Source organism: Rana temporaria, chromosome 5 (genome assembly GCF_905171775.1).
Source record: "Rana temporaria chromosome 5, aRanTem1.1, whole genome shotgun sequence".
NCBI lineage: Eukaryota > Metazoa > Chordata > Amphibia > Anura > Ranidae > Rana > Rana temporaria.
In genome coordinates this window covers 43,818,166-43,834,658 of record NC_053493.1, presented here as the reverse complement: position 1 = coordinate 43,834,658, position 16,493 = coordinate 43,818,166, and the positions used below count along the sequence as shown (strand labels likewise).

The window sequence follows — 16,493 nt, the reverse complement described above, 5'->3', positions numbered from 1 at the left end:
GCGGCAGACAGATCGGACACTTTTGACACTTTTTTGGGACCAGTGACATTTATACAGCGATCAGTGCTATAAATCAGTGCTTCTTGGCTTATTCATTGGTTGATTGAAAGCAGCGCAGCCATTGGCTCGTGCTGCTGTCAATCACATTCAATGACGCGGCGCGCCGGGGGAGTGGGGCCGAGTGATACAGTGAGTGGCTATAGCCGCCGGCTGTATCACGGGAGCGCGCCCGCAAGAACTCATCACCATGCAAGCACGCTCGCATGTAGGTGGTTAGTTCTTGCGTGGAGGAGCTGAGACAGCTGCCGAGGGACCCCAGAAGACCAGGTTCGGGGCCACTCTGTGCAAAACGAGCTGCACAGTGGAGGTAAGTATAACATGCTAGTTATTAAAAAATAAATAAAAATACCTTTACAATCCCCTTAAAGCGGGAGTTCACCCATTTCTAAAAAAATTTTTTTTCTTCCCCTAGATTCCTGCTCGTTTGGTCTAGGGGAATCGGCTATTTGTATTAAAATAGGTGCAGTACTTACCCGTTTTCGAGCTGCATCTTCTTCCGTCGCTTCCGGGTATGGTCTTCGGGAGCGGGCGTTCCTTCTTGATTGACAGTCTTCCGAGAGGCTTCCGACGGTCGCATCCATCGCGTCACTCGTAGCCGAAAGAAGCCGAACGTCGGTGCGGCTCTATACTGCGCCTGCGCACCGACGTTCGGCTTCTTTCGGAAAATCGTGACGCGATGGATGCGACCGTCGGAAGCCTCTCGGAAACCTGTCAATCAAGAAGGAACGCCCATTCCCGAAGCCCATACCCGGAAGCGACGGAGAGGATGCGTCTCGTAAACGGGTAAGTACTGCACATATTTTTAAATAAATAGCCGATTCCCCTAGTAATAACGAGCAGGAATCTAAGGGGGAAAAGTGCCCTCTAAGGGTGAACCCCCGCTTTAATGCCTCGTACACACAACCCTTTTTCCGGTCGGGAAAACTGCCATGACAGCTTTTGGCCGGGAAAACTGGCCGTGTATGTATGCTCCATAGCAGTTGCCCGACAGGAAAAGCGTCGGGAATCCTGGCGCGAAAAATTAGAACAGTTTTCCTATGGGGAAACACTGCGGTGGAGCATACACATGGCCAGGATTCCCGGCCAAAACTCTCATGCCAGTTTTCCTGCCAGGAAAACCGGCCGTGTGTAGGGGAAAAAGTTCCCGAGCCGGTTCTCGGCTTTCCCCTTGAGTTTCCCAGCAGTAAAAAGTCCGCCGGGAAACCCGATCGTGTGTACGAGGCATAAGACTTTAAAATAACTTTAAGGGCTCTTTCACACGGGCGTTCCATTCAGGTCTGCCTGCCAGTTTTTTATGCGGACCTGAACGGGCCGCGGATGTCAGCGGTGACATGCCCACTGACATCCGACCCGCTCCGATCCGCCAAAGTGTGACGGGGGAAAAACCTACTTTTCCACCTGTCTGGCGGATCGGAGCGGGTGAACAGACGGTCTGTGTTCATCCGATCCCCCCATAGGGGAGAGCGGAGAAAAGACAGGGCGGTCCCTGCACAGTGTGCGGGGACCGCCCTGTCATCCGCCGGCTCAGTGGAGATATACGGAGCGATCCCCACTGAGCAAGCGGAGGGTCACGGGTGAAAGGGACCTTAATCTGCATTCACACCTGAGCGTTTCAAAGTCACAAGTTTTTACTGTGATTTTGCCATGAATTTGCAGCATTTTTCCTGCGATACTGTTCAGGTCACCAATGTAAAAGGTAGAAAAATGCCTGTAATCTGCCCCAAAGAAGCTCATGTTCTTTTTTTTGCTCATTGCATTTTTCAGGCGTTTTGCTTCAAGTGACAAAACGCTCAATGTGAACAGGTGCCATTGAAATGAATGGAATTTTTGCTTGTTGGGCGTTTTTCGGGCAATTTTTTAATAAGCGTTTTAAGAGTTTAGGTGTAAATGTAGCCTAAGCCAAACTCCAGCTAATACTTTATAAGCAGTTACAGCAAACTGCTTTTTCCTTTTACGATAAAAGTTGTATACAAATAAAAGCAGAGCATTGTAAGCACCCCTGCCAGTGCTGAATGGTTTGTCCCATCTCTGTAACTGATAGAGCTTACAATCTAGAATCTTGTAGATATAACAAGCAGGGCCCTCTGATCCTTCCTGTATTGATTTGTATTGTAACTGTCTGCCCTCATTTTCTAAAGCGCTGCGCAAACTGTTGGCACTATATAAATACTGTATAGTAATAATAAGAAAGCTTGTTCTTTTTTTTAAAAAAAACAGACTTACGGGCCAGATCTCCAGATGAAAGTAGAAGAAAAAAACATAAAAAAAGAAAACAAATGCAGCCATCACATCTAAGAATTGGTAAACTGCAATATAATAGATGCTAATAATAAGCCTGCGTTATTTCTCAGATTTCCAGTAGCTAATGCTGGCCATACACTCCACGAAAAAATCGTCTGAACAAACTTTAGAAAAACGAACGTTCGGTCGTGAGCGCAAACGATAGTGCCATCATGTAATGACCGATAAATCGTTCAGTGGACATAAATAAAAAAAATTGGGTTTGTTTTTTTACATATACCTAGTGCAGAAAGTTGGGACGGGAAACACATTAACCTTCTGATTTATCGTTCATTCGGCAGAAAATTTCCAAATGTGTCCTTCGTTTTTTCGGCTAAAAAACGTCCCAACGATTATCGATTTTGTGCCCATTAACTGTACGAAAAACGAAAGAACTGTCTGAACGCTTGATTTTCGCCCGATTTTTCGTATAGTGTATGGCCAGCATTAGACCTGTTCTCAGACATATCCAGGGACAAGCCCGGGACGGTCCCTGGAAAGCGGAGCGCGTTGGCACTTACCGTATCCGATTCCTCGCTGCAATAGAGGTACATCGCTCACAGCCAGCCAAGTTCTATTCCTCCAGCCCTTCCATCAGACCACAAAAAGTTGGTGTTGTTGTGACATTCTCCCCCCCGGCATCTGGGCGCCTCATTCCCACGCTCCAGCCAAACAATCAGCTCTGCTTCTATAGATGGGAAGAGGAGAGGAGCCAGGCTCAGCACTGCAGCCGGCCGGGAGAAGTTCCCGGGAATTGGTCGGAGGAGAAGTCCTGCTTGGGATGTGCACATCCGTTCCTGGGAAGAGGGAGGCTTGTCTTAGGGAAATAATGCAGGCTTCTGGTAAATGAAGGGGGGGGGTCACATGGGCCAGACAGATGTGCTCATTGGCTGGAGTTGTACTCCACATCAACTTTCACAGACCGCTTAAAAGTCCTCAAGTCCTGCGCTGATGGCAGAGGAGCGTCATTATCATAACATGAGGATGAAGTACAGCAAAACGCCTGGAATCTTCTCTGCCGCCCTAAGGCTCCATGCACACTGGGCTTAAAAAAACGTCTGTTCTTTTTGGAGTAAAAAAATTTCATCTAGAGCATTTTTTGTACAAAGTTTAGACGAGTTTAGGAGAGTGTTACGTTTTTTTTCTGCCAGTGAGCTCCAATCAGAAACACGAATGAGAAGGGTTTTTTTTCCTGCCTCTAAACGTTGTTCTCAAAAATATGCCTGTTAAAAAACGTTGATTCTACAGGCGTTTGACGTTTTTTTTCTCCTGCATCTAGAAGCACTTCTATTGTGCTTTATGGCCCAGATTCAGAAAGGACTTACGACGGCGCAGCACCATGTACGCCGTCGTAAGTCCTAATCTGGCCCGTCGTATCTATGCGACTGATTCTTAGAATCAGTTACGCATTGATATCCTTTAGAACCGACAGACGTCTTTTACGCCGTCGGATCTAAACTGCAATTTTTTTTTTTGAGTATGCAAATTAGCTAGATACGCGAATTCCTTAACGTACGCGCGTCCGACGCAGTAAAGTTACGACGTTTACGTTAGGCTTTTCCCGGCGTATAGTTGCCCCTTCTATATGAGGCACAGCCAATGTTAGTATGGCCGTCGTTCCCGCGTCAAAATTTTAAAAAGTTACGTCGTTTGCGTAAGTCGTCCGTGAATGGGGCTGGACGTCATTTACGTTCACGTCGAAACCAATGACGTCCTTGCGACGTCATTTGGAGCAATGCACACTGGGAAATTTTAGGGACGGCGCATGCACAGTTCGTTCGGCGCGGGGACACACTTCATTTAAATGATACACGCCCCCTACCCGCCGAATTTGAATTCCGCCCGGGTGATTTACGCTACGCCGCCGCAACTTTACAGGCAAGTGCTTTGTGAATAAAGCACTTGCCTGAAAAACTTGCGGCGGCGTAACGTAAATCGGATACGTTACGCCGCCGCACAGATACGCCAGCTGTACCTGAATCTGACCCTATGTGTCTTTGCACAATATTGACTGCTACAGGCGTTTTCTGTCAGGGACGTTCAGAGGCAGGAAAAAAAAAACCTTCTCTATCGCGTTTCCTGGAGGAGTTTAGGAGCTGTAAAAACGTCAGTCTCTCCTAAACTCCTCTTATCTCTTCTGAACGTCAAGTGCCAACGTTTTTTTAGGTGTGTTGTGGGAGTAAAAACTTTTGCAGAGGGGAGTGTAGTGCAAAAAACGCCTATAAACTAAACTCTCATAGACTCGCCTAAACTTTGTACAATATGCTTTCATTTTGTGTCTTTTATGCCACGTTTTTCAAGCTAAAAACGTTGATGTTTTTTCTGCTCCTAGTGTGCATGGAGTAAATTCAACGTGATTCTGAGCACGCGCACGCATGCGCCGTTCGTTCGGGGCTTCATTTACATGGCGGACACATCGGACACTTTTGACGTTATTTTGGGACCATTCGCATTTAGGCTGGGCTCACACTTGTGCGGTGCGAATTTCAGCTCTGCAGAGAGATACGAGAAGTGTTCAGCAGATCCATTGCGTTTTAGCTGCAGATTAGCTGCGAATTTGGAGACCTGGGAGAGGGGAGGGGGAGGGGGGAAGTGTATTGAGCTGAATGAGACAAATACTGAAGAGAAATGAACACATCTGCGAATTCAGCTGCGTACCCATAGAAGATAATGGGACTGAATTCGCACCTGAGCCGCACCGCAAGAAAAACGCACATGGTTTGGCGGCAATGCGCAGTGCGAATGCATCGCACATATGTGAACCAGCCTCATTGAAAACAATGTATTTTGAAATGTTCTGTGAATTGGATGCGGTTTAATCCGCACTCAATTCGCATAGGTGTGAACCTGGCCTGAGGCTCACTGCTGTGCTGCGAATTTGTTCCGTTTTTTGTCCTGTGTGAGGTGCGAATTTACCGCGATTTTACCGTGAATTTCAGGAGTTGATGCTGCAATTGATGTTCTAGCCAATGGAATCATAATGTAAAAAAAAAAGGTGTTTACTTCCTGTGTACTTCCTGTTTTTTGTGGAGAGTAGTGTGGTGGAATTTTCACATATGTGAACCATCAATGCGATTCCAGAACGATTTACATTGAAGTCTATGGAGCTGAATTCACATCGCACACGGATCAAACTCACACAGGACCCTTTTTGCACGCAGCTTAGAACGACTGATGTGAAATGCACTAATGTAAAACAATGTTATTTAAATGACTTGCGAATTTGAGCGATCGCAACGGCTCAAATTCGCAAAAGAATTTGCAGCAGTGTGAACCGGGCCTTATACAGCGATCAGTGCTATAAATATGCACTGATTTCTGTATAAATGTCACTGGCAGGGAAGGAGTCAACACTAGGGAGGCGATCAAGGGGCTAAGGCCCGGTTCACACTGCTGCGAATTCTATTGCGAATTTGAGCAAGTCATTAAAATAACATTGTTTTCCATTAGTGCAGTTCACATCAGTGCGGTGCGGTCCTGTGCGAGTTTGATGCATGTGCGGTGCAAATTCAGCTCTATATACTGGCATTCCCTGAAATCACAACCTCAAATTGCGGCAAAATCGTGGCCGCAAAATCGCGGTTAAAATCGCGCGATTTTGAATCGCAGCAGTGTAAACCTAGCCTCTAGCCTCATACACACTATCGGATTTTGTGTAATGACAGGCTTTTGTCGGAAAATCCGACCGTTGGTATGCTCCATCGGACAATTGTTGTTGGATTTTGCTGGATTATCCGATCGTGTGTACAGAAGTCCTTTGCAAAAAAATCCAAAGTACAAACACGCATGCTCAGAAGCAATGCTAACCATAACACAGCATTAGCAGAAGTTGCCCAAAGGGTGGCGCCATAGAGCAGAAAAAACACGTTTTTGATTTGTTGGCCGACAATTCTTTGCCATTTGTATGCAGAACAAGTTCATTGCCAACGCCCTTTGGACAAAAGTCTTACGCTTTGTCCGCGGAAAATCCGATCATGTGTATGAGGCTTTACTGTGGGGGGAGGGGGCAGACTTGGGTAAGAGACCGATCGGTGTTCCTATATACTAGGAACACACGATCTGTCTCCTCTTCCCTGACAGGATGTGGATCTGTGTGTTTACACACTTTGAGCCACGTCCCTGCTTTGTGATGAGAAATCGCGGGTTCCCGGCGCACATCGCGGCCGCCGGGCACGTGCATCGTGTCCTGAGTGACGCGGCGCACATTTCAGTCCGAATTTCCGAAATTGGGACGAATTTTGTTACGTTATTTGGAGCATTGGTGTAATTCAGGTATTTATTTTACCCATAGTTCCACTGTAAAGTCAGCGTCAGAAATGTTACATAATACAGGAAAGGCAAAACGCAATATTTCAAGGATTGCGCAGATTACAGAAAGCCCACGAGAAGGAAATGTGCCATTAATGTGTGGAATGTTACGTGTGGTCACAGCGCTTTGTAAGGATTTCAAAGGAAGGGTCTCAGGCTTTCACTCATCGGTCACGAGTCTGATCACATGATTATTTATTATGCTGGATGCTTTCTTTGAAAAATATGTTTTATATATTTTACTGCAAACAAATAAATATGGAACAGAAATGTGCAACAAAAGTAAGTACACCCCTAAGTGAAAATGTCCAAATTGGGTGCAATTAGCCAGTTTCCCTCCCCGGTGTCATGTGACTCATTAAAAGCGGAGGTTCACCCTAAAAAACAACTTTGTACCATGCCATCCAGCATACTAGCGTCAGCTACAGTATGCCTTTATTTATTTTTTGTTGCGCTGTACTTACAGTTTAATCCTTTAGTTTCGTTTTAGACTCCCGCGGGGAAAGGCGTTCCTATGAAGAGGGGAACATGATTGACGGCCGGCTATGGCGCGTTACGCGTTACGAAAATAGCCGGAGTAGGACTCGGCTCTTCATGGTGCTATACGGCGCCTGCGCACAGACTAGGAGCTGACTGCGCAGGCGCCGTATAGGCGTCGTCTTATTTCGGCTATTTTCGGAAACGCATGACGCGCCATAGCCGGCCGTCAATCATGTTCCCCTCTTTATAGGAACGCCTACTCCCCGCGGGAGTCTGAAACTAAACTAAAGAATTAAACTGTAAGTACAGCGCCAAAAATAAAAAATAAAGGCATACTGTAGTGTAGCCGACGCTAGTATGCTGGATGGCATGGTAGACAAAGAATTTTTTTTTTTTTAGGGTGAACCCCCGCTTTAATGTTACAAGGTCTCAGGTGTGAATGGGGAGCAGGTGTGAAAAAATTTGGCATTATCGCTCTCACTCTGGAGGTTCAACATGGCACCTCATGGCAAAGAATTCTCTGAGGATCTGAAAAAAAAAAATAATGGTTGCTCTACATAAAGATGGTCTAGGCTATAAGAAGATTGCCAAGACCCTGAAACTGAGCTGCAGCACAGTGGCCAAGACCACACAGCGCTTTAACAGGACAGGTTCCACTCAGAACAGGCCTCACCATGGTCAACCAAAGAAGTTCAGTGCACATGCTCAGCGTCATATCCAGAGGTTGTCTTTGGGAAATAGACGTATGAGTGCTGCCAGCATTGCTGTAGAGGTTGAAGGGATGGGAGGTCAGCCTGTCAGTACTCAGACCATACGCCGCACACTGCATCAAATTGGTCTACATGGCTGTCATCCCAGAAGGAAGCCTCTTCTAAAAATGATGCACAAGAAAGCCTGCAAACTGTTTGCTGAAGTCAAGCAGACTAAGCACATGGATTACTGGAACAATGTCCTGTGGTCTGATGAGTCCAAGATAAACTTATTTGGTGTCAGATGGTGACAAGCGTGTGTGGCGGCAACCAGGTGAGGAGTACAAAGACAAGTGTGTCTTGCCTACAGTCAAGCATGGTGGTGGGAGTGTCATGGTCTGGGTTTGCCTGAGTGCTGCCGGCACTGGGGAGCTACAGTTCATTGAGGGAACCATGAATGCCAACATGTACTGTGACATACTGAAGCAGAGCACGACCCCCTCCCTTCAGAGACTGGGTCGCAGGGCAGTATTCCAACATGATAACGACCTCAAACACACCTCCAAGATGACCACTGCCTTGCTAAAGAAGCTGAGGGTAAAGGTGATAGACTGGCCAAGCATGTCTCCAGACCTAAATCCTATTGAGCATCTGTGGGACATCCTCAAATGGAAGGTGGAGGAGCGCAAGGTCTCTAACATCCACCAGCTCTGTGATGTCATCATGGAGGAGAGGAAGAGGACTCCATTGGCAACCTGTGAAGCTCTGGTGAACTCCATGCCCAAGAGGGTTAAGGCAGTGCTGGAAAATAATGGTGGCCACACAAAATATTGACACTTTTTGGACATTTTCACTTAGGGGTGTACTCACTTTTGTTGCCAGCGATTTAGACATTAATGACTGTGTGTTGAGTTATTTTGAGGGGACAAGCTGTACACTCACTACATTACACTTAGGCCCCTTTCACACTGGGGCGGGAGGTGCAGTGGCGGTATAGTGTCGCTATTTTTAGCGGCGCTATACCGCCGGAATTGCGGCGGTTTTTGGCCGCTAGCGGTGCGGTACTAACCCCCGATAGCGGCCGAAAAAGGGTTAATACTGCCGGCAATGCGCCTCTGTTTTCAATGGGAAGGAGCGGTATACACACCGCTTCTCTCACCGCTCCAAAGATGCTGCTTGCAGGAGATTTTTTTCTCCCGCCAGCGCATCGCCTCAGTGTGAAAGCCCTCTGGCTTTAAGCCTCGTACACACGATCGGATTTTCAGATGGGAATTGTATGATGACAGGCTGTGGTTGGAAAATCCGACCGTTTGTACGCTCCACCAGACAATTGTTTTCAGATTTTCCCCCAACAAATGTGGGATAGCATGCTTTAAAATTGTCTGCCAACAAATGTGTGTTGATGGATTATCCGATCGTGTGTAGGTTTTAGATTTACCTTCACCTATGTAGTGCAAGGGCCTGCTTGATTTCATACATATTGAATGTGTTTAGGTTTGACCTCCTATTATATGGTTTTGGTAAATCTAAAGCCTGGTACACCTGATTGAATTTTCATTGGACAAAGCGTAGGACCTTTGTCCGAAGTGCGTTGGCCAGGAACTTGTATTGCATACAAACGGCAAAGAATTGTCGGCCAACAAGCACAAAACTATGTGTTTTTTCAGCTTTTTAGCGCCACTCTTTGGGCATCTTCTGCTAATGTTGTGTTATGGTTAGTATTGCTTCTGAGCATGCATGTTTGTACTTTGGAGTTTTTTCCGATGTACTTGGAGGAGGGGTACATTTACACAAACACCAAACTAGGGGGGTTATTTACGAAAGGCAAATCCACTTTGCACTACAAGTGCAAACTACAAGTGCAAAGTGCACTTGAAATTGCACTGAAAGTGCACTTGGAAGTGCAGTCGCTGTAGATCCGAGGGGGACATGCAAGGAAAATAAAAAGCAGCATTTTAGCTTGCACATGATTGGATAATAAAATCAGCAGAGCTTCCCCTCATTTCAGATCTTCCCCTCAGATTTAAAGCGACTGCACTTCCAAGTGCAATTTCAGTCCAATTTCAAGTGCACTTTGCACTTGTAGTTTGCACTTGCAAAGTGGATTTGTCTTTCGTAAATAACCCCCGCTAGGTATCATTACAGTAGCAAACAAATTAAACAAATACCATTTGTGTGGGTTGCGCTGAGCTGCCTTTCTTTGCCCAGTCCGAACACATGGACAAGGCAAATTTCCTCATGTTCAATTTGGTCAGTGCATACCACAGATAAAATAAAGTTGGACATGCAATGCCGCAGTACGTTGCGATGCACTACCGTCACAACCTTAATGATTCTGCGAATAATTGGTTGCATAAAGTCATTAACATGGCTGTCCTCTTGGTAGTTAGATGGCCTATACCAGGGGTGTCAAACTCAATTTTATTCGTGGGCCGCATCAGCATTATGATTGCCCTCAAAAGGGCCGGATTAGATGTCCAGCGCATCTCCTCCCCATATATTAGATGTCAAGAGCCAACCCACCATCAGAAGTTGAGACCTCCAATCTCCCTTACATCACAGTGCACCCCCCTTTCCTTATGCTGCTGCTGGGAAGAAGCTGGATGCATTGCTTTAAAGCAGAAAGTAAGGGTCTGGAGGAGGGCCAAATAAGGGCTGGAGCTCTCCTGCAGCTGCAGGAGAGGTGCGAGGGCCACATGAAATGGCCTAGAGGGCCGGATTCGGACGCGGGCCTTGTGTTTGACACCTGTGGTCTATACACTTGGGTAAGTGTTATCCTCTAGTTTCCCTAATAGAATATTCATAACCGATAATTTATGCAATTTTGTCTATGTGATTACTTGTACTGTGTTTTCTCTTCAGTCCATGGGGTGCACTACCCAGCCACTCAGAATTGGTGCATTATTATGATGGATGCCAATGTTACAAAGCCCTCTAATGTGTCTAAACAATCTCTGGAAGTGTACGGGGGTGAAATGGGCTCATTACTTTTAGTCCCATTCATTCATTTTTGGTGTGTTTTTTTCCGCAATACTATAGGGCAGCCTATTTACTTGAATGGGCTGCTTCTACGTGTGACAAATGCACCAAAAGAAGCTCTTGCAACTTTTTGGGAGGTGAACTTCTCACTTTTCATACCGCACATTTTGGCACATTTGTTGAGAGACAAAATGCTCTTTCCTAGCCAAATTTTGGGTGCCAATTTCTAATAATGGCACTGCAAGCATGATTTGGGGTGCCATTAACATTTACGTGGGTTGCGCTGAGCTGCCTTGCCTAGCAGAGTCCCGACGCGTTGGGCAAGGCAAATTGCCTCATGTTAAATTCTGTCATTAACAATAATGACGGACCAGTTTCAGCAGAAATGTTTGGTCGTGTGTACGGCCGACCGGACAATTGACAATAGAAGTAAGATTATGTATCTGGATAAAATGTATGTACAAATGTATAACTTGTATTGTTATGAAAATAATAAAAAAAAAGTACTGAATTAAATAAACTTGTGTAAGGATTCACAGCCAAATAATCCTTCTGGATTACTAACCACCAAGAAACCACAGCTTCCACACAACGAGCAAGCGTCCTTTTCTACAACATATGTACAGAGACTCCTCTCTGTTCTATCCAAGACTAATGCCGCATACACACGATCGGAAATTCTGACAAGAAAACCGTGGATTTTTTTCAGACACAATTTTGGCTCAAACTTGTGTTGCATACACACGGTCACACAAAATTCAGACCGTCAAGAACGCGGTGACGTACAACACGACACCGAGCCAAGAAAAATGAAGTTCAGTGATTCTGAGCATGCGTGTGTTTTTGCGCGTCGGAATTGCTTACAGACGATTGGAATTTCCGACAAGAACTTTTCCCATTGGAAAATGTTCTCAAATTTTTGCTGTCAGAAATTTAGACAGGAAAAAGTCAGATGGGGCCTACACACGGTCGGAATTTCCGACCAAAAGCTCACGTCGGACTTTTCTTGTCGGAAATTTCCGATCGTGTGTACGCGGCATAAGAAAATATTTTGGCTGGACTTGGGCTTTTTGAGAATTTACCTAAACCTAAAAAAGCTTTGTCTGGAGTTCTACTTTACACACAATCATCGCTTTATTAACCACTTAAGGACAGAAGGTGTTTTTCAGATTCGGCGTTTACAAGACTAAAACAGTTTTTTTTGCTAGAAAATTACTTAAAACCCCCAAACATTGTATATATTTTTTTCTAACACCCTAGAGAATAAAATGGCGGTCATTGCAATACTTTTTGTCACACCGTATTTGCACAGCGGTCTTACAAGCGCACTTTTTTTTGGAAAAAATTCACTTTTTTTAATTTAAAAAATAAGACAACAATAAATTTGGCCCAATTTTTTTATATATTGTGAAAGATAATGTTACGCCGAGTAAAATGATACCCAACATGTCACGCTTAAAAATTGCGCCCGCTCGTGGCATGGCGTCAAACTTTTACCCTTAAAAATCTCGATAGGCGACGTTTAAAAAATTCTATACGTTGCATTTTTTGAGCTACAGAGTAGGTCTAGGGCTCTAACGATCGCGGCAATACCTCACTTGTGTGGTTTGAACACCGTTTTCATATGCGGGCGCTACTCGCGTATGCGTTCGCTTCTGCGCGTGAGCTCGTCGGGACGGGGCGCTTTAAAACATTTTTTTTTTTTTGTTTTCTTATTTATTTTTATTGATTTTATAATTTCTTACACTGAAATAAAAAAAATTTATCACTTTTATTCCTATTACAAGGAATGTAAACATTCCTTGTAATAGAAAAAAGCATGACAGGTCCTCTTAAATATGAGATCTGGGGTCAAAAAGACCTCAGATTTTAGACTTCAATGCAAAAAAAATATGGAAATTTTGTCATTTAACCACTTGCCGACCCGCTCATGTACATATACGTCAGCAGAATGGCACGGACAGGCACATGTACGTACCTGTACGTCCTCTGCTTGACGGCGGTGGGGGGTCCGATCGGGACCCCCCCCGGTACATGGCGCGGGTCGGTAATCTTCAGGAGCGATCCGGGATGCGGGGGCGGCAGTTCGTTTTTGTCCGCCCCCTCCGGATCGCTCCCCAGCCAATCAGCTTCCTCCCCCGCCCTCCTCTGCCTGCATTGTAAACACAGGCAGAGGAGGAAGTGATGTCACCGCTCCTCCCGCCGGTATTTTCGTCCGGCGGAGGAGCGGAGACATCACACAGTGAGTACACAAGCACTACACTGACACCTGTACACATAGGCTTACGATCTCCCCCCCGGTCACCCCCCGATCGCCCCCACCAGCCCCCCCCTGTCACACTGTCACTAAATTGCAGTGATCATTTACTGATCACTGCATTTAGTTTCAGTGTGACAGGCAGTTAGTGTCAGGCAGTTAGTGTTAGGTCCAGGATAGCCCCCCCCCCCCAATAAAGGTTTTAACCCCTTGATCACCCCCTAGTTAACCCTTTCACCCCCCTTTTTCCAGCGTCACTAAGCGATCGTTTTTCTGATCGCTGTATTAGTGTCGCTCGTGCCGCTAGGTAGCTAGTTTTTTTTTAGGTTCGCCGCCATGTTTTTTTTAGCGTTAGAAAATTTATGGGGGTACCTAACGCTATAAAAACATGGCGGCGAACCTCAAAAAAAACTAGCTACCTAGCGGCACGAGCGACACTAATACAGCGATCAGAAAAACGATCGCTTAGTGACGCTGGCAAAAGGGGGGTGAAAGGGTTAACTAGGGGGGTGATCAAGGGGTTAAAACCTTTATTGGGGGGGGGGGTAGGGGGCTACCCTGGACCTAACACTTTTAACCCCTTGATCACCCCCTAGTTAACCCTTTCACCCCCCTTTTGCCAGCGTCACTAAGCGATTGTTTTTCTGATCGCTGTATTAGTGTCGCTCGTGCCACTAGGTAGCTAGTTTTTTTTTGAGGTTCGCCGCCATGTTTTTATAGCGTTAGAAAATTTATGGGGGTACCTAACGCTATAAAAACATGGCGGCGAACCTCCAAAAAAAAACTAGCTACCTAGTGGCACGAGCGACACTAATACAGCGATCAGAAAAACGATCGCTTAGTGACGCTGGCAAAAGGGGGGTGAAAGGGTTAACTAGGGGGTGATCAAGAGGTTAAAACCTTTATTGGGGGGGGGGGGTAGGGGGCTACACTGGACCTAACACTTTTAACCCCTTGATCACCCCCTAGTTAACCCTTTCACCCCCCTTTTGCCAGCGTCACTAAGCGATCGTTTTTCTGATCGCTGTATTAGTGTCGCTCGTGCCGCTAGGTAGCTAGTTATTTTTTGAGGTTCGCCCGCCAGGTTTTTATAGCGTTAGGTACCCCCATACATTTTCTAATAAAGGTTTTAACCCCTGATTGCCCCTAGAGTTAACCCTTTCACCCCCCTATTGCCAGCGTCACTAAGCGATCGTTTTTCTGATCGCTGTATTAGTGCCGCTGGTGCCGCTAGGTAGCTAGTTATTTTTTGAGGTTCGCCCGCCAGGTTTTTATAGCGTTAGGTACCCCCATACATTTTCTAATAAAGGTTTTAACCCCTGATTGCCCCTAGAGTTAACTCTTTCACCCCCTACTGCCAGCGTCACTAAGCAAACGTTTTTCTGATCGCTGTATTAGTGTCGCTGGTGCCGCTAGGTAGCTAGTTATTTTTTGAGGTTCGCCCGCCAGGTTTTTATAGCGTTAGGTACCCCCATACATTTTCTAATAAAGGTTTTTAACCCCTGATTGCCCCTAGAGTTAACCCTTTCACCCCCTATTGCCAGCGTCACTAAGCGATCGTTTTTTTCTGATCGCTGTATTAGTGTCGCTGGTGCCGCTAGGTAGCTAGTTATTTTTTGAGGTTCGCCCGCCAGGTTTTTATAGCGTTAGGTACCCCCATACATTTTCTAATAAAGGTTTTAACCCCTGATTGCCCCTAGAGTTAACCCTTTTACCCCCTATTACCAGCGTCACTAAGCAATCATTTTTCTGATCGCTGTATTAGTGCCGCTAGGTAGCTAGTTATTTTTTGAGGTTCGCCCGCTAGGTTTTTATAGCGTTAGGTACCCCCCATACATTTTCTAATAAAGGTTTTAACCCCTGATTGCCCCTAGAGTTAACCCTTTCACCCCCCTATTGCCAGCATCACTAAGCGATCATTTTTCTGATCGCTGTATTAGTGTCGCTGGTGCCGCTAGGTAGCTAGTTAGTGCCAGTAACGCTTACACCCACGCGCAAAACATACTCCCCCCATATGTGGAATTACACCCCAAAATACATTCTGCTGCTTCTCCTGAGTACGGGGCTACCACATGTGTGAGACTTTTTGGGAGCCTAGCCGCATACGGGACCCCAAAAAACAATCACCATCTTCAAGATTTCTAAGGGCATACATTTTTGATTTCACTCCTCACTACCTATCATAGTTTTGAAGGCCATAAAATGCCAAGATGGCACACAACCCCCCCAAATGACCCCATTTTGTAAAGAAGACACCCCAAGCTATTTGCTGAGAGGCATGTTAAGTCCATGGAATATTACATTTTTTTGCCCCAAGTGATTGAATATTGACCAAAAAAAAAAAAAAAAAATAAATTACAAAACATTGTCACTAAATGATATATTTCTCACACATGCCATGGTTATATGTGGAATTGCACCCCAAAATACATTCTGCTGCTTCTCCTGAGTACGGAGATACCACATGTGTGGGACTTTTTGGGAGCCTAGCCAAGTACGGGACCCCGAAAACCAATCACCGCCTTCAAGATTTGTGTGAGTGAAATCAAAAATGTATGTCCTTAGAAATCTTGAAGGTGGTGATTGGTTTTCGGGGTCCCGTACGCGGCTAAGCTCCCAAAAAGTCCCACACATGTGGTATCCCCGTACTCAGGAGAAGCAGCAGAATGTATTTTGGGGTGCAATACCACATATAACCATGGCATGTGTGAGAAATATATCATTTAGTGACAACGTTTTGTAATTTATTTTTTATTTATTTTTTTGGTCAATATTCAATCACTTGGGGCAAAAAAAATTAAATATTCCATGGACTCAACATGCCTCTCAGCAAATAGCTTGGGGTGTCTTCTTTCCAAAATGGGGTCATTTGGGGGGGTTGTGTGCCATCTTGGCATTGTATGGCCTTCAAAACTATGATAGGTAGTGAGGAGTGAAATCAAAAATTTATGCCCTTAGAAATCTTGAAGGTGGTGATTGGTTTTCGGGGTCCCGTACGCGGCTAGGCTCCCAAAAAGTCCCACACATGTGGTATCCCCGTACTCAGGAGAAGCAGCAGAATGTATTTTGGGGTGCAATTCCACATATAACCATGGCATGTGTGAGAAATATATCATTTAGTGACAACTTTGTGCAAAAAAAAATCAGTTTGTCATATTCCCGCAACTTGTGTCAAAATATAAAATATTCCATGGACTCGACATGCCTCTCAGCAAATAGCTTGGGGTGTCTACTTTCCAAAATGGGGTCATTTGGGGGGGTTTTGTGCTATTTTGGCATTTTATGGCCTTCGAAACTGTGATAGGTAGTGAGGAGTGAAATCAAAAATTTGCGCCCTTAGAAATGCTGAAGGCGGTGCTTGGTTTTCGGGGTCCCGTACGTGGCTAGGCTCCCAAAAAGTCCCACACATGTGGTATCCCCGTACTCAGAAGAAGCAGCAG

General features: G+C 45.5%; 1 protein-coding gene across 5 annotated transcripts in view; it reads right to left on the bottom strand.

The window, feature by feature from the left end:
* CACNB2 (calcium voltage-gated channel auxiliary subunit beta 2) overlaps nt 1–16,493 on the bottom strand; it is a 391,254-nt gene that overhangs the window by 188,605 nt on the left and 186,156 nt on the right. The window contains exon 1 of one of the 5 annotated variants that reach the window (XM_040352485.1): nt 2,862–3,192. The exons of the other annotated variants lie outside the window; for them this stretch is intronic. Coding sequence (XP_040208419.1) covers nt 2,862–2,894 — 33 coding nt within the window. The 5' untranslated portion in view covers nt 2,895–3,192. Of the gene's footprint in view, nt 1–2,861; nt 3,193–16,493 lie in introns of those variants that run through there. 5 annotated transcript variants of the gene reach the window in all.